The sequence below is a fragment of the Aspergillus terreus genome, genomic scaffold (assembly GCF_000149615.1).
Source record: "Aspergillus terreus NIH2624 scaffold_3 genomic scaffold, whole genome shotgun sequence".
NCBI classification, from domain to species: domain Eukaryota; kingdom Fungi; phylum Ascomycota; class Eurotiomycetes; order Eurotiales; family Aspergillaceae; genus Aspergillus; species Aspergillus terreus.
In genome coordinates, this window is record NT_165926.1 from 964095 (window position 1) to 983238 (window position 19144).

The window sequence follows — 19144 nt, forward strand, 5'->3', positions numbered from 1 at the left end:
CGGTTTCAGCCTTGACGGGTGTGGATGTTGACGGGGACGAGTGGCCGGTTCGGCATTCCTGGGACGTCAGGGTGAAGTCAGGAAGCGGTCTTCGGTATGGAAAGAACCAAGAATGAGAGGATAAAGGCACGTGGCTTCATTTGTTTTGAGGTGATTATGCTGGGTTACCTAAGAGTAGTCTTCAGCCTGCTCTTGGTGAAGAGCGTACTAGCACTATCCGGGCTAGTCGTCGGCGAAGTGCCGTTCTAAGCAATCCCTCCAGGCGAGGCAATAGCGTCGGTGGCTAAGAAAATAGACGGCCGCAAGTCTCACGGGCTGGTCGGAGTTGACGATGGGGAAGGGGATGGTGGCAGTGGTGATGGTGAGACAAGTGGGCGATGTCCGTGTAACTTGCATGGGGGACGGCGGTCTGGACAGCCGAGAAACCAGATTTTTCTTGCGCCTGGATAGAGCCCAGGTTCTTAGGCTGACATTCCTGTAGCAGAACCATCATCCTTACTGCCGTGATATGTTTATATTGATGTTGAGAACTGCAATGGAACTGGGCGAGAACGGGTGAAGCCGCAGAGCATCTCGTATCACCACGCACTCTCCACCGCGGGCCAGAAATCCACGCTAAACGACGCCGTCGGTCTAGGCCGGGAATCTAGACGGGGATTTTGCTCCAGCGCAGAAGCTCCTGCGGGAATTGCGATGTGCAGTGCGGTCCAACTGATCGGCAGAGAAATTAATCTGGTTTCCCTCATGCTGATGGATTGGGGCTGGGTATGACGGTGCAAGCCTTGTAGATATGAATTGAACCCCGTAAGAGACTTTATTGAGGCAGCCGGTAGATCATCTCGTAGCTCTGGTGTCTTCACGTATGTTGCAATCATGAATGTTCAGGTATCAATAGACTTCCGTCAGAAAGTTCAATGGCGAGACTGTCGATCCGAATTAGTACACCACCGTCTAGACTTTGCACTACTCCGTCCATCAGAGCGCAGCGGAGACAATCGAGTCCATCGGTGTGCGTGGAAACAGCTGGATCAGTCTTTGTTAGCGAGGAGGATTCTTCCGTCCCTTGTGAGGTAACCAGCCTTACTGCCTACGGAGTAAGTCGCTGGACTAGTTGGTTAATTTTGTTTAGTCCTTGTCTGGAGACCGGGCCTCCACCATGGTCTGGTGGATATGTGTACTCCGTACAACCATATGTCGTACAAAATGACTGAACATTGGTCCATTTGCTGATGCCCTGATATCTCTGGAAGTCCCCATAAAGAGAAAGATGCATCTATCTTCTAGGTACCTTACCTACGTACCTGGATACTTGGTAGTGACATGCAGTCAGCCACGTCGCGGTGTTCATCATAGCAGTCAAAGGGTACACAAAACCGTATCATTACCGATAAATACGCCATAGTGGGTCAGCTCCCCCCGTGTGATAAGGTGCGTGGTGATACCGCCGTCACCATACCGTACGGGGCCCCTCCTTTTCCCCCTTTCACCCACCCAACCTTTTTTTAGTTTAGCATCTCCCTACTCATTTCTCTCTCTCTTTCACTCTCTCGCTCTCTTACTCTCTTCTTCTCCTCTTCCCTCCCTGTCATTCCTTTCCCATCTCTTCTTCCATCGGATGTTTCGCATCTTGGTGCTGTCGTTGGCGTCTTAATTGCATCTCCTTTCCACGTCAACGACCCGTCGGGACCGGACAATTTACTCGCTAGGACTCACTCTCCTTGCGTCCCTCCACCGCCCCCTCTCTCTCCCACGGTCGCGCTTCAGGTACACTTCGATATCAGCCTCCCCATCCCACCCCCCTTCGTCCCAGTTTTGACACCTCGCTTTCCTTTCAGATCTCGTCGTTCGCTCCTTACGCCACCCACGCTCGTTACTGTGCTTGTTTCTGAAAATATATCCATCAAACAACAAAGGGGCTTGCTCGTCAACCCCTGCCGCTCTTTCAACTCATTGTTTACCGCTTATCCATCGTGAAGCTTCGTCGACCGTCGTCCACTCGCTCGCTCTGGATATTCCGTCGTCTCAATTGTCGATCAATTAAGAAGTCGGATTTTGAAAAAAACAAAACAGAAAAGAAATAGGTGGAAAAAAGAAGGCCGGACAGGTTACCCCCGCCGCATCTACCACCCACACGCCAGCCACCGAATTCATGCACTTGCGATTCTCCCTCGATACTTCGATACTTAATCGCTCGTTTGCGCCAAGTTTAACGCTCTTTTCACGCTCATCATGATCCCGTCAACAGCAACCTGGCTCGCGGCTTTCTTGTCCCTCGGCGGGCTCGAGCTGGTAACAGCCGAGGCCTCTGCCAATGGACAGGCCGTCAAGCCGCGATTCATCCCCAAGCACCTCAAGCGCCAGATTAACTACAAGCCTTCGTCCGATCTCTTCTCTCGAACCGCGTCGGGCCCGCTCGAATCGTTTCTGCAATCCTTGGGCCGTGAGGGAGAAACCACCACTCACAATGAACCGTCGCCTCCCGTCGTCGTCATCCCCGTTACGCTTTCCATCGATCCCAACGGCGTGACGCACACCTTGACGGGGAGCGTTCCGAGCACCTCTGGAGCTCAGACGGTGACCAGTCAGACCGTCACTTCGGACAAAAAACCTCCTGCGGCCTCCGCGACGACCACCGCGACAACCACCGCCGAGTCGAAGGAGCCCGCCGAGAACACCGCCCCCCAGCCGACTGCGACATCCAACTCGGAATCGGAATCTTCCTCCGCCAAGTCAACCGCGACCAGCTCTGAGGGCCTGGGCGATGAGCTTGGCAACATCTGGTCCAGCCTCTTTGGCGCCTCTTCGAGCTCCACCTCCACCGTCCCCGGTGTTACCAGCCCTACCGATTCCACCACCAGTACCGATAACAAGCCTGGCTCGCAGGCGGCTGCTTCTGCCGATGCGACTTCCACCAGTGGTGCGGCTTCCCAGAAGGGCCAAGCCACGGCCTCGTCCACTGACAAGACTACCGAAAAGGCCTCTTCAACCAACGGGGCCTCCTCGACCGACAAGGCCACTGACAAGGCCTCCTCCACTGAGTCTACCGCGTCCCCGACCGCCTCGTCTTCTGGTTTACTCGGCGGTGTCGACGGTGCGGTTTCGTCTCTCTTGGGTGGCCTGACCGGCCAGGGTAACACTACCGAGACGGCCTCGAGTACGAGCACCAGCGCCTCCTCCACTGAGTCTTCCGCGTCCCCGACCGCCTCGTCTTCTGGTTTACTCGGCGGTGTCGACGGTGCGGTCTCATCTCTTGTGGGTGGCCTGACCGGCCAGGGTAACACTACCGAGACGGCCTCGAGTACGAGTACCAGCGCCCCCTCCAACGCTCCCTCCGGTGCCAACGCCACTGTATCCAGCGCTGGCCCGAATAACAGCACTGGAACCGTGGAGCCCACCAGCATTTCTGTCAGCGTCCCCGAGACGACTCCATCTTCTTCTTCTGGCCTGGATCTGGGAGACACCTGGAGCAGCCTCTGGGGTTTGACAGGCACGCCGACTAGTCTCCCTGCGCCTACGACCGGTCTTCCCCTGCCTACGGGATCGGTTCCCCTGATTCCAGGCTCTGGCTCAAAGGGACCGACCACTAGTCCTGCGCTCTCTACGATCAGTCCCAGTGTTCCCACGGCGACGAGTGGAGGTGTGATCCCGACCACGTCACCCGCGGGCTCGACCGGTGGCCCGATCGGCTCCACCGCCCTGCCTTCGGGGTCTGGAGCTCCCACCAGCAAGCCCACGGCCACGCCGATTTCCACCAGCAAGCCCGCTTCCAGCAGCAGCACCGAAGCGCCTACCACCACCCAGCAGCCCGAGACGACCAAGGCACCGGAGACTTCGACCACTAGCACCAGCACCAGCACTAGCGAGTCAAATGACTGGATCCCGTCGACCATTCTCGTGCAGCCTCCCAGCCCGGCGACGACAGAAACGGCTACCCATGCCACCGCCACGGCGACCAGCGCGCCCACGCAGCTACCTGGATCTATCTCCCCTGGTGGCGGCCTTCCCAATATCCCTGCCGACTCCACCCTGATCCAGATCGGTTTCAACGACAAGCTTCGGTACAGCTTCGTGGCCACGACCACCTTGTCGTCGTCGCAGATCTTCCTCTACGTCCCTCAAGGTCTGGAGTATGCGCTCTCGGTGCTCAGCAAGCAGGTGTCCATGTTCGCCATCCAGCCGTATGACAACTCGGCCACGACCGGCTACATTGCGACCGTGGCTCTGGCATACATCCCCACCGACCAGGTGGATACCCTGCGTCAGATGCTTCATAACCCGATCTCGCGCCTGTATGAGCAGCCCAATGAGTCTGTGAAGACGCTCTTCTCGATGATCGATCCGTCGATTCCTCTTCTTGTGGGCGAGTCTGGCTCGTCGTCGGGCGGCTCTTCTTCCAGCGGTGGATCGAGTTCCAACTCCAACGGCAAGGATACGAGCGATGACAACTCGGACAACTCGGACGCCGGAGCCAGCAACAGCTCGCCCGCCCGCGCCAGCTCGGTGGGCATTGGTGTTGGTGTCGTGGCCGGTGCTGCGGCGTACGGTGCCGGTATGTTCTGGGTTGCGCGTCGTTACCGCAAGAAGCGCCAGGGACACCAGCGCTCCAGCTCCACCGTGGAGCAGATGAGCGAAGGCCCCGGGGCCGGATCTGTGTTCGCCACTGGTGGACGGCTCTCTCGCAACAGCCAGAACAGCCGCGGCAGCGCCCGCACGCAGATGATCAGCGCGCCGGTCATGGCGGAGAACTCGCTCGGATGGAACTGAGCATGTACAAAATCGAAAGATGGGTTGACTAACCCGGGAACATAGGGGCGAAAACGAAACGGCTAACCAAAGGCAAACTGCCTTTGGGTGACTTCATTCTATCTGTATTCAATTTGGATATTACGTCGGCGGACGTGTCTCATTTACCATTTTCATTTCTTTCTCACATATTTCCATTTTCTTTTTTTTCTTATTCCCCATATGTTTGGTGTTGACATTGCCTTCTCTTCTTACTTTCCTTGATGGTGACACAGAGCAGAACCTCGCCCACACCGCAATCATTATTTTACAATTTTTGACTCGCTCTCCCATCTTTCCCTCATCCCTCGTCATTTCGGACCTCCTTTACATGTTCCCTCTAATGGTTGGGCGGTAGGTGTATCTGTGACGAGTGATGTCCTGCGATAACTTACTGGCCTTTTGTGTGGTTGTTTGTACAGATGTATTTAGTAGAGCGAATACATGCGCTGCATGAGTACGGAGTATGATTGGTGAATTGTAGATGTAAGTGGATGAACGCTATGATGTATATACATGGAGATGAGACCGTGAATAAAGGAAAAGAGTCGAGTCGAGAGAAAGAAAAGAAAAAGACGTTACTCGTTTTTCTTCTTCTCCAGCCCCAACATGGCCAATATACCACCCCGCCCATCGGTTTCGCGCTGGTGCCTGCGCTGCTCCTTGGCCCGCCGCCGCTCCTCCTTGTACTCCTCCCACGACAGCGTGGCGGAGGTGGCCGTAGCGTCCGCCGGATGCCCCTGTTCGCGCTGGACATGCAGCAGATGGCTGAGCGAGGTGGCATCCTCGTCGGCGGCGTGGGCCGGCTGCGGGAGGGGCCGGACGGCGTCTTCGCCAGCATAGGCGCGCAGACCGGTGCGGAAGACCCACTCGACGGCCTCCTCGACGGGCTCGTCGAAGATGTAGGGGAGGAAGGGGACGACACTAAGGCCGAGCTGCAGCACCATCACGCATTAGCATTTCCCTCAAGAGGCAAGGACACAGGAATGGGGGAGGAACATACACCGATAGGCGCCCAGGTGCGGAAAAACACCATCTTGGAGTTCTTCAGCATGCGGCCGGAGTACTTGACGACGGAGTGGATGGTGAGGGCGGGCAGACCCATGCTGGCGACGCTCTGGAACACGGCGCGCTTGGCCATCACCATGCGGTAGTCTTCAGCCAGCGGGATGCGGGTGGTGGGCCAGGGGGTGAGGGTATCTTTGTCCGTCGTGACGGCCGATGATGCGGCGGGGGAGGCGGAGGTGAGCGGGCCCGAGAGGTTGCCGGTGACCATGCCCAGGGCGACGTTGGAGGCGTCCTTGTAGGCGTCGCAGGGGGGGGCGAGAACCCGCCGGTTGCGCAGGTAGGCCTTGTAGCCCTCGTGGACGACATCGCCGATCAGGTAGGACCAGGAGATGGCGTAGGCGGAGCGCACGAGGTAGGGGTGGGCGACGGGGCGGAAGGACTCGCCGATGTCCGAGGTGTAGGCGACGTAGCGGTGGGCGGAGAGGAGGATGGTGCGGAGGCGGTTGGCGTAGCCGGCGTAGCGGTAGGGGGTTTCAGTTGAGTCGACGGAGCTAGAGGGGTTAGTAGGGGGGTTTTCTGCCATGGTGGATTGATTTGAGGTGTTGATGAAGGTGTTGTTGTGAGATGGGGGAATGGTGGGGAAAAAGGGAAGGGAAGGGAGATGTACTAAGGCGAGTAGATATCGTCATAGAAGCTGTCATCGCGGTCCACCATGCGCTGCAGCTGGGGAGGCAGCTGCTCGGGCGCGATGGGCTGGTCCACGGGGGCGTCGTGGTGGTGAGAACCCCCGAACATTCTGATATTCTTGTTTCGTCTGGTCCGATGTCTGAATTTGATGTCTGAATAAGGTCGGTAGAGTATGTCTCTGGTAAATGTAAGATAGTATCGTTGTACTACTAGGTACCTGTAGGAAAGGCCCCAGGGGTGGCTGAGGATATGGGATGAGATCAGAGCCAACAGCAGAAAAAAGGATCATTCCACTATATAATATATTAATTAATATTATTGTACTCAGCGATCGCACACGACACCCGGCCCCGTCTCCGTCTCCGTCTCGCCGTGGCCGGCCATGCATAGCCGGGGTAAGACTAAAGCTGCGCCAGGGAAGAGAATACTTCCCCCGAGGTTCAGCCCCCGTCAGATGCGGTGATTTGCGCAGAGGCTGTTCATCTGACGGGGATCCATTTTGGCGAGGGAGATATGCTTTGGCTACATCATCATCGCCATCTCCTCTTCCCTACTCTCTTATACTTCCCTCTTCTGTCTATACTCGTATCTACTGTGTCTACTCCTACCCCAGACTGACTGATGAATCCCGTGAGTCTCTTCCGGGTGCACGTGATTCGGGCAGATCCGGAGAGTCACGTGCTGCATGTCTCCTGTCAGCTAACCCGATCGGGATCATCATATACTGTTTATACTCGATAGACACAGATGGTGGTACTTCACCTTCCTCAACATTGGCCCTGTCGAGCAGGTACCATCCTGACAGGATGCGCAATATGCATCTGCGAATCCGGTTTCTCCGCCATGACCGCATTCAATATGCAAACACCGCGATGACGTCCTAGTCACGTAAGTCAGATATCTAGATCTAGATATAATCTCAACCTCCACCATCTAACTAACACTGCAGATCTCACACTATTTACAGCTGCTCTTTGTATATACCAGAAACAAAACACAATGCCAGACCAAAAGCACAAAGTCGCCATCATCGGCTCCGGCAATTGGTACGCCCCTCTCCTACCTGAGCTACCTCTCTACTCTCTAACAGCCCAGGGGCTCGACGATCGGCAAGATTGTCGCCGAAAATACCGCCGCCCATCCGGATCTCTTTGAAAAAGACGTCCCCATGTGGGTGTTCGAAGAGGACATCGACATCCCCAGCGACTCCAAACACCACGCCCAGCTCGGCGACGGCCCGCACAAGCTCACCCACGTCATCAACACCGTCCACGAGAACGTCAAGTACCTCCCGGACATCACTCTCCCGTCCAACCTCATCGCCAGCCCGGACCTCCCGTCCACCGTCCAGGGCGCCACTCTCCTCATCTTCAACCTCCCGCACCAATTCCTCGCCAAGACCCTCGACCAGATCAAGGGTCACCACCTGCCCTACGCGCGCGCCATCTCCTGCACCAAGGGCGTCGACGTGACCGAAGGCACCGTCACGCTCTTCTCCGAGATGATCATGGAGCACCTGGCCATCTACTGCGGCGCGCTGTCGGGCGCCAACATCGCCCCCGAAGTCGCCGCCGAGCGCTTCTGCGAAACTACCATCGGCTACCACCCGCCGCCCATGGACCTGGTGCAGCCCGACGGCTCGCCGCACGACACCCACAACCTCATCCGCATCGACGAGCAGCGCCAGGTCAAGTCGCAGCCCACGAGCGTGCGCCTGCACCACGTCCCGCAGAGCTACCCGCACGTCGACGCGCATCTACTCACTGCGCTGTTCGAGCGCCCCTACTTCCAGGTGCACGTGGTCTCGGACGTCGCGGGCGTGGCCCTCGGCGGCGCGCTGAAGAACATTGTTGCCCTGGCCGCGGGGTTCGTCGCCGGCATGGGCTGGGGCGAGAACACCAAGGCCGCCGTCATCCGCTGCGGCGTGCTGGAGATGATCCGTTTCGGGCGCATGTGGTTCCCCGAGTCGGTGGACGAGCGCACCTTTACTGAGGAGAGTGCGGGGATTGCGGATTTGGTGGCGTCGTGCGCGGCCGGGCGGAACTATCGGTCTGCGTGTCGGGCTGTCGAGAAGGGGGTGAGTGTCGAGGAGATTGAGCGTAATGAGTTGAATGGGCAGAAGCTGCAGGGCACGTCGACGGCGCATGCGGTGTGGGAGTTTCTGTCGAAACATGGGATGACGGAAAAGTTTCCGCTGTTTACGGCGATTCATGGTGAGTTGCTGCCTGCTGCCGAGTATAGGTTTGGATGATGCTGACTGAGTAGGGATTCTGGAGGGATCGGCCAAGGTGGAGGATTTACCGGATTTGCTGAAGCGCCAAAGAAAGAAGATAGACTAGATGGTGTATTATTTTGTGTGATGAAGTTGATTTGCCCAGTCATGAGATGGCATTAGATGAATGGATGCTGTAATGATGTTGATCATAGTTGCAGTGAATTGGCCTGTCATATAGATACCTCAAGACGTCAGATTACCCTTGGCTGAGATCCATCATACGACACTGATGATTACATTCTACTAGTACAAAGACCAAACGCCGTGATAGAAATAGGATACTGTTGTTATAAGTGATAATATGGTTCGTCATAAGAGAGTGTGTTGCTCAATACATCATGATAGATACAGCTTCGTATATTCCAATACCAAACAAGATCACTCGTCAGGCTGATGTCTGCTCGAACCTCCCTTTCGTCCAGCTTCTTTGGCCCGGGGATCGCCCGGCTCAAAGCTACCACCAGAGGCCTGGCCTCCCTTATGGCCAGCCTCTCTCGCCCGAGTCTCGCCCGGTTCGAAGCTGCCACCGGATGCTTGGCCGCCCATGGACGCGATGTTTCTCTGCATAAGAGTCAGCCCGGGTCTGAAGACAGCATTGATTGTCTGCGTACCTGCTTGTCTTCGTCCATGCTGGCGAACCCGCCTTGGTGGCTGGACTGGCCTCCCTTGCGGGCGATGTTTTCCACCTCCTCGTGCGGGCGGTTGGCAAAGTTTCCGGGGTTGGGGTTGGAGGACATGTTGGTATATTCTGTAGCAGTAGTCTGAATGGTGTGGATTGAGTATCGATTTGGGGAGAGACGAGGTGAGCAGCTTGGTAGGTATATATATCCTGCGCAGTATGTCTAGGACCTCATCATGACTCCATATGATGGTCATCCGAGATAGCCTCATACATCATAGTGGGCTGGATGACTCCATACGCAGGCGGGAGAATCTTGACGTTGTCTGCAGACAGACTTGGTCTGTTTCATCAATCAATCATCAATTGAGGTCATACCCACCAATCTGGACCAGACTGACGGCGGATGGACGTATTGTCCATCGGGACCTCACCGAAGCCAATGAGACGAAGATGATGTCACTTCTGGCGCCACAACAGGTGCAATTGACATCTAATTGGAAACATTTGTACTACATTGTGCCCTGGAGGCATCGTTTCAACATCCAAAGGCCAACGATGTGAGGCTTCAGGCACAGTTCAGGACAGTCACGTGGCTGACTCAGCACACTAACCCGACACGGCAACAACCACAGCGGCGACTTCTCGCGAGCCGGCGGAAACCAACGCAACCTCCATTCGCATCTCTGCGCCGCAAACCCACCTACCATCCTCCCCCCGAGTCCATCTCCGTCTCCAACCGTCACAATGGTCGTCTACTACCAGCTCGCCGGCAAGAAGGTCGGCTCTCACGTCGTACGTGCTTCCCCGGCTACCCGCCCGGTCGGCCGGGCTCCCCTATCCAAATTCTTCCGTCGGCCGCGGCTATGATGCTCCCGTTCGGAGCGATCTAGGACTCAATTCATGCTAACGCTTTGTCTTGCTGCGTGTGTCTAGCTTGCCATGGGCGTTCTCGGCTCCCTCTTCGGTGGTGTCTTCCTTGCTACCCGTGGTGGTGACAAGCAGAAGCAGACTACTCCTCCCATCCAGGCTTCTTCCAAGGATGAGGAGACGTTCATCCAGTATGTACCTGCATTGCTTATTCCTTGTGTTTGGATGGTCTGGGATATACTTTCGGGGTCCAATCATGCGAGAGTGTCCCTCTCGGATGAAGGGAGACACGGAAGATATGACAGACAGACAAAATGGGACAACGCTGGAGTGTACGGATGACGAGGCTAACGCCGTCTAGGGACTTCCTGAAGCAAGTGAACGGCGAGGAGAAAAAGAGCGATCATTAAACCGCGATAACGAGGAACGAGTGGAGGACATCACCCGATACTACCTTTCCCTGGACGCCAACTCCATAACGCATAACGAATGTGACGGGCTATCCACGGGGCTCGGGGATGTCCTGAATGTCGGACCGCATGGATTGCCATGTTGGTGGCGGGGTGTGTGATCTGTACATATAGAGGTATACACCGCATTGAGCCGTGTTTCATTATGCCTGGACTAGTATGTTGTGGTATGTGCAGCTTTACTGTGCATGTCTGTAGTGTATCCAAGCCCGTAATCAGAGCCAAATAGACTGTACGTAAGGTACCTTAGGACTCCCTACTTACTACATGGTAGCAGTCGTAGTTACAACCGCTTAGTCACCCTCAAAGCAAAGCATCGCAATGCAACCATCAACATCAACATCACACTCCATCCACATCACCATGAAACCAATCCCCTTCCCCTACGCCCTCAACATCGGCACCGACATCGTCCACATCCCACGCATCGCCCGTCTCCTCCGTCGCGGCGACTACCTCACGCGCTTCGTCCGGCGCATCCTCCACGACCAAGAACAACACGACTTTCGCACGCGTTTCGCCCTCCCCCCGCTCCCCTCCGTCAACCACCGCCCACATCCCCCCTCCCCGCCCCCGGTATCCGCAGACATGGCCCGCTGGCTCGCGGGCCGGTTCGCAGCGAAAGAGGCCGCGCGCAAAGCCGCCCCCGGCGGCGCAGCGAGTCTCGGATGGAAGGACGTCCTGGTCCGGGTGGGACAGGACGAGGCGACGGGTCGCCCGGAGGTGGTCTATACGGGCGAGGGGCGGGTCGGGAAGTTGTCCATCTCGCATGATGGCGAGTATGTGGTTGCGACGGTGCTGGCGGCGGGGTGAGGATTACATGGATGGGGTGGATGATATGATACTACTTGAGTTGTTGAGCGCATTGCGATGCGATAAGACGGACGGCTGGTGGGCTATGCTGTGAGACCCAGATTTAGCTTAGAAGGCCGCATGTGCCGGGTGATGCTGATGCGATTGGCTTGCATGCGGATGCCGCCGCGATGCGGAATTGGGTCGTTGCGTGCGCCTCGGGACTGGGATGATGGATGAGTGCCATTGTGCGTTTTGATGTGATACAGCCGACGACTAGGCTGGGTATCGGGATATAGATGCAAGCATGTAATGACTGTCGATTGAGATAATGAGTAATGCGAATGTACCTGTATGTAGATAATGCCGATATGCCCAAAGCGGTAACCCGCTTGACGTCCGCTTCTCCCGAACTTTTCCTACTTCATCTTCACGAGCCAATGTCTTACCGTTGTTGAGTCATACTCATATATCTACTTCTTGGACAACCGTAAATCAAATAAACCTCTCCATCTTTGACCTCTCCATCTTTGACTGCGCAACATGTAAGTCCTACACACCCATCAACCATTCGCAACTACTCACATACACAGACACATACACAGACATGCCCTTCTCCCACCACAGCCACTCGGGCCAATTCTGCCCAGGCCACGCCAAAGACTCACTCGAGGAGATCGTCCAGCTGGCCATCTCCAAGAAATTCCAAGTCTTCTGCCTGACCGAGCACATGCCCCGCGGCAACGACGACTTGTACCCCGAAGAAGCACGTCCATCCCCCCGTGCGCCCTCCAAACCACCCAACTAACGAACCCCCCAGATCGAAGCCGGCACTACCACAGCGGCAATGATCACCAACGAAGCCGCCTACGTCGCCGAAGCCCAGCGCCTGCGCACCAAATACGCCGCGCAGATCCAGCTCCTCGTCGGCTTCGAATGCGACTGGATCCGGGGCGCCGCCTCGCAGGCCCTGATCGAGGCCTCGCTGGCCCGCCACCCGTTCGACTTCTTCATCGGCTCCGTGCACCACACCTGCACCGTGCCGATCGACTACGACCGCGCGATGTACGAGAGCGCGCGCGCGGCCGCCGGCGGCTCCGACGAGGCGCTCTTCGCCGCGTACTTCGACGAGCAGCTCGACATGCTGCGCCAGCTGCGCCCGCTGGTCGTGGGGCATTTCGATCTGATCCGGCTGAAGAGCGATGATCCCGAGCGGAGTTTCCGCACGTGGCCCGGCGTGTGGGACAAGGTGCTACGGAACCTGGACTTTGTGGCGTCCTACGGGGGCTTGTTGGAGATTAACTCGGCGGCGTTGAGGAAGGGGATGAGCGAGCCGTATCCGCAGGCGGAGATTTGTACGGTACGTATGAAGATGAAGTTGTCATTGGAGAGGTCTATGCAGGGGTGGTAAGGCGGCTAATGGGCTGTGTCTAGGAATTCCTCCAACGCGGCGGCCGGTTCTGTCTGTCGGATGATAGCCACGGGCTGGACCAGGTCGGGCTGAATTACCAGCGCGTGCTGGCGTTCTTGCAGAAGGTGGGCATCGCGACGGTGCATTACTTGGATTTGGCGCGCGAGGGCAAGGACAGTGCGGTGGTTGATGCGCGGTTCCCTCGTACGCGCCTCCGAGCGATGGAGCTGGCGGAGCTCCAGGCCAAGGACTTTTGGAAGGACTACTAGACTATCCTATCCACTGTGTACTCCGTACGTTTGGGCGCTCGCTTGCTGCGGACCGCAGTGAGGGGTCTCGTCCGTCTATGTTGTCTGGGCGGCCGATGATGCAATCCGATGGAGGGAAGATGTAGCGGCCAAGAGGCAGACGTCCATTCTATTCGCCATTCTAGACAAGATCTACAATCCCCGCGCTGTATGCTGTACGTATACTCGCACACCGATAGACAAATTCCCGTGGGCGGGAGGGAAGGAATTGTGCGGGACAATTAGGGTGCAGACCCCCACTTAGTTGACCTCATCGCTATTTGAGTCCCCCGCTTCACGTTCTTCTTTCTTTCCACCTCACTGCCTCAACCCTCACACTCTTATCCATATTCATATCTTCATTACCTACTCATCATGGGTGTTACCAAGGAAGTTATTACTGCCGGTGACGGCCAGAACTACCCCCGGCCTGGCGACCAGGTCACCATGCACTACACCGGATACCTGGAAAACGGCACCAAGTACGCCAACAAAACACGTCGAGCTATTGACCACCACTGACTGTCTCCAGGTTCGACAGCTCCGTCGACCGCGGCCAGCCCTTCCAGACCAAGATCGGCGTGGGCAGTCTCATCAAGGGTGCGCCATCCACCGATATATCCTATCGAGCAAGAAAACACTGACGCGTGCTAGGCTGGGACGAGGGTGTCCCCCAGATGAGCCTCGGCGAGAAGGCCAAGCTCACCATCACCCCGTAAGACCGTCTGCTCCCGTGACGATCCGACATGCTAACGTTTGCAGTGACTACGGCTACGGTGCCCGTGGCATCGGCGGCGTCATCCCCGGCAACGCGACTCTCATCTTGTAAGTCAAATTCTCGACATGTCTACTATATACACTTGGTTGTGCAGTGCTGACGACTATCCTAGTGAGGTGCAGCTGCTCAAGATCAACTAGACGGATACGGACGAGATCAAGTTTGGACAGGATAAGCCTCTCAATTGAACGCACGCTGTCTTTTGCTTCCGTCGTAGCTCGTAGTCTAGTCCTGTAGCCCACCCCCACCAACCAACCTACCGCGCCAGACTGTTGATATACGCCATGCCCTCCGCCCGATCCGTATCCTCCTCCACATAGCTCGCATTCCGCGGCAGCCGAAACACCAGATTCGCCGGCCGCGCCGCATACGCCGGCCACGTCGGGATCCGCGATACTAGCAGCGTCAGCACCGCATCCAACACACCATCACGAAAAAAGAGATGAGCATACCAGCATGCCGATTCGGATCTAAATGCACCACAAACGACGTCCACATCTGCGCCGCCATCTCGCCCAGCGCCAGCCGCTCCGGATCGTCGCCCAGCGGGGTAATATCCTGCACCGGATTCGCAAACACAAACGGGATCTGTCTCGTCAGCGTCGTCCACAGGACGTACACAAAGAGCACAGAGACATACCTCGGCAAAATGCCCGACCCCAATCGTACTCGAGGTGTTCAGCGCCGCCACGTCCCACCGGTACGAATACACCCGCTGCCGCTGGCGCGCCATCGTCTCTGCCAGCAGCCGCCGCGGCGCGGCCATGGTCAGATCGCCGGCCATCGACGCGTAGCGTTTGTACATGGCCCCAAGACTCGGCCAGGTGACGTTGCCCCAGCCGTAGGGGCAGCCGGCCGCCGGGTCGTTGGGGTAGTAGCTGAGGAGCTTGGTGGCCTGGGCGCGGGTGAGCACCCAGCGTTTCGATGCTGCGGTGTGTTAGTGCTGCGGAGGACGGGTGGGATGAAGGGAGGGTACAGATGAGCTGCGCGATGCATTCCTCGTCGGTGTTGGTACCGGTCGTGCCGAGGCTGGTGCCCTCGTCGGTGTTGGAGCCTAGGAGGATCGGGACGGCGGCGATGCGGCCGGCTGTCATGCTGATCTGGGGGTATTCGCGGATGAAGGCGCCGTCGATGGCGCCGAACCATTCTAGGCCTTCGTTGGCGGAGGCGTAGAAGAGCTCGTACGGGGTGTTACGGAGACACTCGAGAGTGTTTGCTGACGAGGTGCAGCTGCGGGGGTGAGTTTGCGTCTCATATGAGGGGAATAGTGGGAGTACCCTGTCTTGTTGACGATGCGGTCGTACATTGGCTGGTGCCAGTCTGTGCCGTTCCACGGGGGTCCCACGGCGTTGCCGGATTCCATGATCGCTGATGAGTGAGTATAGGAACGTGCATCTGGAGAAGGGAGAGGTACCAGCGCGAAAGAGACCCTCGTGGTCGCCGCCGTTGGCGACGAGATGCGCGCCCACGCTGTATGCGCCGCTGTGCCGGTCAGTAGGTACCTTGGATACACGCCCGGAGGAACGAAGCATACGCGGACTCGCCCCAGATCGTGACCTTGTCCGGGTCGCCACCAAACGCCCTGATATTGTCCTTTACCCAGCGCATGGCGACGCGCTGATCGCGCAGGCCCAGGTTATTCACCCCGGCGGCCTATGCCGTCAACATCGCCATAAACTACTACCATCAGGGTCAACGAGACTTACCCGCACCTCCTCCGAATCGAGGAACCCAAACGCCGCAACGCGGTAGTTGATCGAAACGCCGAGCACCGGGTTGCCGCTCAGCTCGCCCTGGCGCACCACGTAGCTCATGTTATACCTATCCCGTCAGCTTTCAGTCTCAACACAACACAACACAGCACGAGCTTACCTGGGATCCGCCGTCGCGCCCTGCTGCCACCCTCCCCCAAAAATCCACAGCATCACGGGCAGCAGCGCGCCGTCATCGGTCCGCGGCCGAATGACGTTCAGATTGAGACAGTCCTCGTCCAGGCGGATCGTGCCCGAGTTGACGAGCTTGGTCTCGTCGGACCCGTACCCCGGGCACTCGTTCCCGTACGCCGTGGCGTCGTACAGCACGGCGGAGTGGCCGACGCCCGGCACGCGGCCGGTATACGGCCCGGCATTGGAGTCGTTGGCGGCGTAGACGGATTTCACCGCGGACGGGGTGAAGCGCGCGGGCTTGTCGGCGTACTTGATGCCGAGGAAGAGGTCCTGGTTGAACTCTGGGAGGGCGCGGCCGACGAAGACGGTCTTGGGGGTGTGGGGGCTTGTCGGGTGCAGAGTTACTGTGGGATGGGCGGTGGCATTGTGGGCGTTTGGGAGCGCGGTGGCTGCAATTGCTGCGGAGAGCAGGTAGGTTAGTGTCTGGGGGACCATGGCTGCGTTGGATTGGGCCTGGGACGTACCATGGGGTGTGGGTGAAGATATACCGGTGATGTTTGCGTCTGGGGTTTGCGTCTGGAGATGGCTGTGAGGGGATTCGGAGAATCTACCTACGACTGTAGAAGGCTGAGGATGGTCATAGGTGGAAGTTGATCCGGGGCTCACTAGTGCAGGAGATCGTCTGGAGTTTCTCCGCGAGTCACTTGCACGGAGTACAGATCTAGCGCAGAGTCAATATGAACAGTGTATTAATCTATTCTCGATGCCCGCGTCTAACATCTACTCCGCAAATCGGAAGGAATCAAACGAACAGAAGAACAGATAATAGGGACGACAGTAGCTCGAAGCCAACCGTGTCCTGTTGCGCCACGCTATGCTTCAAGCGGACAAGAAAGGTGATAGGTATCTTATATCGCAAGGAATCCCCGTGCTGCGCAATAGCCAAAAATAAGTAGAAAGAACAGAAGTCAATGCGGTAGCGTCTGCTATGATTCCAAGTCAGTCGTCCTTCGACCGATAACGAGTCCTGCTCGTCCCGGAGGAAGGACTGGGGAAGCGTCCTCTCACAGATGCCCCGTCGGGTTGAAAGTCTGGCTCCCATCGGGGTTCGGCCAGAAGACCGGACGAGTTCCGCGACTCCAGCCCATCGTTGAGCTCAATAAGATCGCCCATGCCTCGCCGTCCGGTCCCCTGACCGAGACCGTTGGGCTGACGGTTGGGCGGCCCGTTCTGCAGCTCGGTGAGACTGGACTTGGCCCGTGTCGTCATTTTCCGCACCCAGCCCTCGACGGCGCCACCGAGGCTATCGAGGCTGGTGGTGTTCGAGCTCGCTGTGGAGGTGTATTCGGAGGTATTGGGGAAACTCGGGGGTGAAGGCGTAGGGGCAAGGTTTGGGAGGTGTTGCGCGAAAAACTTGCTCAGACCGTCGAGAGCCGGTCCGGGAATCTGTGTATCGCGATCGAGCGTGCCGACGCCGGGCCCAGAAAGGTGGATATTACTGCGTTGACGCTGGTGTCGCGGCCTGGTGTTCGACGAAGCGCGAGATCCGGATGAATCGGCATGGGGGCGACTTCCGGGTGTATTGCTGGACTGCGAAGATCGTGGCTCGGACGGAGAAGAGGTCGCAAAGTCCGTTCCTGACCTTTCTCGTTCCAAGAGGGAGGGCGGTCCGGAATCTGTATACGACATCGACTTCCGTCGTGAGCGAGGGAAGAAGCCTAGCGCCCGTCGGGGCACGCGGCCAATCTCCACTGGCGTAGGAAACCCGTCAATCCTCACATATGACTCGTGCTTCCAAACGCGGTCTGCTTCGGCATCCGTCGTGGGCGTAGTGTCCGGCGACGACGGTCCGGGTTCCACAGGAGCGGGAGCAATTGAGCTCCCGTTCGGGTCTTCAAGAGAATTGCGTTTCGGACGATCGGTGTCTAAAAGATCATGGTCTGTCGGCGAAATGGGGCGTCCCTTCACGGAACACGAATCGACCGGTAAAAGAACCGTCTTTCGGCCCTGGATACTATCACTCGGCCAAAACCCATTGGCCCTGCGGAACACCGCTGGTTGGCACCCATATCGTATCGTGACACCAGTGATACTGTCTGTTGGCTGAACATGGTGAATGTAGGCAAGCGCCTCCTCGTCCTGTTCCGCATCGATGTTCGCTCGACACGACTGATCGCCGGAATCCCGTCGCTTGTGTCGGGGACCGCGAGCCCATTCCGGACCCGTATCCGCCAACAGCAATGCCTCCCGTTTCTTCGCCTGCACCAGCGCCTGGCGTTCCTCCTGGGTTCCCGCCCCGATCTCCGGCGTTGACGGCGCCGACGGTCCCCAGGACGTGGGTGTTGATGTTCGGGACAACGCGGTCCGCATGTATGGGTCGGGGCGCGAGGGCTTCCGGGTATGCGTGCGAGTAGTACCATTGGTCGAGGGACGGGCGATGTCGCTGCCTAGAACAGAAGACGCCAGACTCTGGAGCGACGACCAGGATGCATCCAAGAAGTCTACGGCGGCCCGCGACGACTCAGCGAGATTGAGACGGGCGTGGTCATCACGGCGTAACCCACCTAGAGAATTACTATTACGGGCTGCAGCGGCGCCCCGATTGGGAGACTCGTTAGTTGTGGTCGCCCGCGAAGGATGTCTCATGGGCAGGGGGGAGACCCCCCGCGACGGGTGGGGAGAGGGCGTATTGCCGCGCGATCGCAGCGCAGACAGCTCCGGAGAATACATGGAGAAGAGCCCAGAGGACTGCAGCGGTCGGCCGGTGGTATCCTCGTCATCCTCAGTGAACGATACCAGGCGTCGAGGGCGAGAGCGGACGGTCGAGGTGGATCTCTGGCTGGTATTTGTACTCGTCCCGGGGCTGAAGGCGTCGGCGAACGCGGTATTGGAACTCATCCCTGGCGACCGACAGGGAGAACACAAAATCGATGGGACGAGAGGCCGATGGCGTCAGCTCTCCTGAAAGGGGGTGGATTGTCGGGAAGTCGCTGAGATGGTGGGAGGGAGTCGAGATCGTCCAGGCAAATTGCCATCGGAGGTCTCTAGGACAGACCATTCGTCATGCAGCCGATCGCCGTATCACGCATCCGTGTCCTTTCGAGGGGTGGACCTGCGTGACAACGTGGGGGTGGGTTCTCCAGCAACGATGGGGGGTATCTGCAGAAGGAGTGGAATGTGGACGAACAATTCGTGAAGTAGAAGGGGATGGTGAGTGAATGGGTACGGGGAATGGTCATAACATGAGGTGCAGTAAGAGAAGATATGGGGGTGTTGGGG

At 57.6% G+C, this 19144-nt stretch overlaps 8 protein-coding genes across 8 annotated transcripts; 3 read left to right on the forward strand and 5 right to left on the reverse strand.

Annotated features, from left to right (window-relative positions):
• Positions 1-2229: 2229 nt before the first annotated feature.
• On the forward strand, positions 2230-4764 carry ATEG_02232 (putative mucin family signaling protein Msb2; the record flags this gene model as incomplete). Its single annotated transcript, XM_001211410.1, has 1 exon — positions 2230-4764. One exon carries the CDS (start codon positions 2230-2232, stop codon positions 4762-4764), a length of 2535 nt encoding a protein of 844 aa, XP_001211410.1.
• A 596-nt stretch (positions 4765-5360) lies between these two features.
• On the reverse strand, positions 5361-6373 carry ATEG_02233 (mitochondrial fission process 1 family protein; the record flags this gene model as incomplete). The annotated part of the gene is made up of 2 exons (XM_001211411.1): positions 5361-5717; positions 5786-6373. 2 exons carry the CDS (start codon positions 6371-6373, stop codon positions 5361-5363), a joined length of 945 nt encoding a protein of 314 aa, XP_001211411.1.
• A 1103-nt stretch (positions 6374-7476) lies between these two features.
• Positions 7477-8816, forward strand: ATEG_02234 (glycerol-3-phosphate dehydrogenase family protein; the record flags this gene model as incomplete). Its single annotated transcript, XM_001211412.1, has 3 exons — positions 7477-7523; positions 7573-8690; positions 8743-8816. The coding sequence occupies 3 exons, from the start codon at positions 7477-7479 to the stop codon at positions 8814-8816; spliced, it is 1239 nt and encodes a 412-aa protein (XP_001211412.1).
• Positions 8817-9130: 314 nt separating this feature from the next.
• On the reverse strand, positions 9131-9489 carry ATEG_02235 (general stress protein; the record flags this gene model as incomplete). The annotated part of the gene is made up of 2 exons (XM_001211413.1): positions 9131-9313; positions 9364-9489. 2 exons carry the CDS (start codon positions 9487-9489, stop codon positions 9131-9133), a joined length of 309 nt encoding a protein of 102 aa, XP_001211413.1.
• A 1564-nt stretch (positions 9490-11053) lies between these two features.
• ATEG_02236 (uncharacterized protein) lies at positions 11054-11482 on the reverse strand (the record flags this gene model as incomplete). Its single annotated transcript, XM_001211414.1, has 1 exon — positions 11054-11482. The coding sequence occupies one exon, from the start codon at positions 11480-11482 to the stop codon at positions 11054-11056; it is 429 nt and encodes a 142-aa protein (XP_001211414.1).
• A 628-nt stretch (positions 11483-12110) lies between these two features.
• ATEG_02237 (histidinol-phosphatase) lies at positions 12111-13183 on the forward strand (the record flags this gene model as incomplete). The annotated part of the gene is made up of 3 exons (XM_001211415.1): positions 12111-12285; positions 12331-12863; positions 12938-13183. The coding sequence occupies 3 exons, from the start codon at positions 12111-12113 to the stop codon at positions 13181-13183; spliced, it is 954 nt and encodes a 317-aa protein (XP_001211415.1).
• A 789-nt stretch (positions 13184-13972) lies between these two features.
• Positions 13973-16360, reverse strand: ATEG_02238 (putative triacylglycerol lipase (LipA); the record flags this gene model as incomplete). Its single annotated transcript, XM_001211416.1, has 6 exons — positions 13973-14375; positions 14432-14567; positions 14620-15461; positions 15514-15632; positions 15686-15800; positions 15852-16360. 6 exons carry the CDS (start codon positions 16358-16360, stop codon positions 13973-13975), a joined length of 2124 nt encoding a protein of 707 aa, XP_001211416.1.
• A 504-nt stretch (positions 16361-16864) lies between these two features.
• On the reverse strand, positions 16865-18763 carry ATEG_02239 (putative LysM domain protein; the record flags this gene model as incomplete). The annotated part of the gene is made up of 1 exon (XM_001211417.1): positions 16865-18763. One exon carries the CDS (start codon positions 18761-18763, stop codon positions 16865-16867), a length of 1899 nt encoding a protein of 632 aa, XP_001211417.1.
• Positions 18764-19144: the final 381 nt, after the last annotated feature.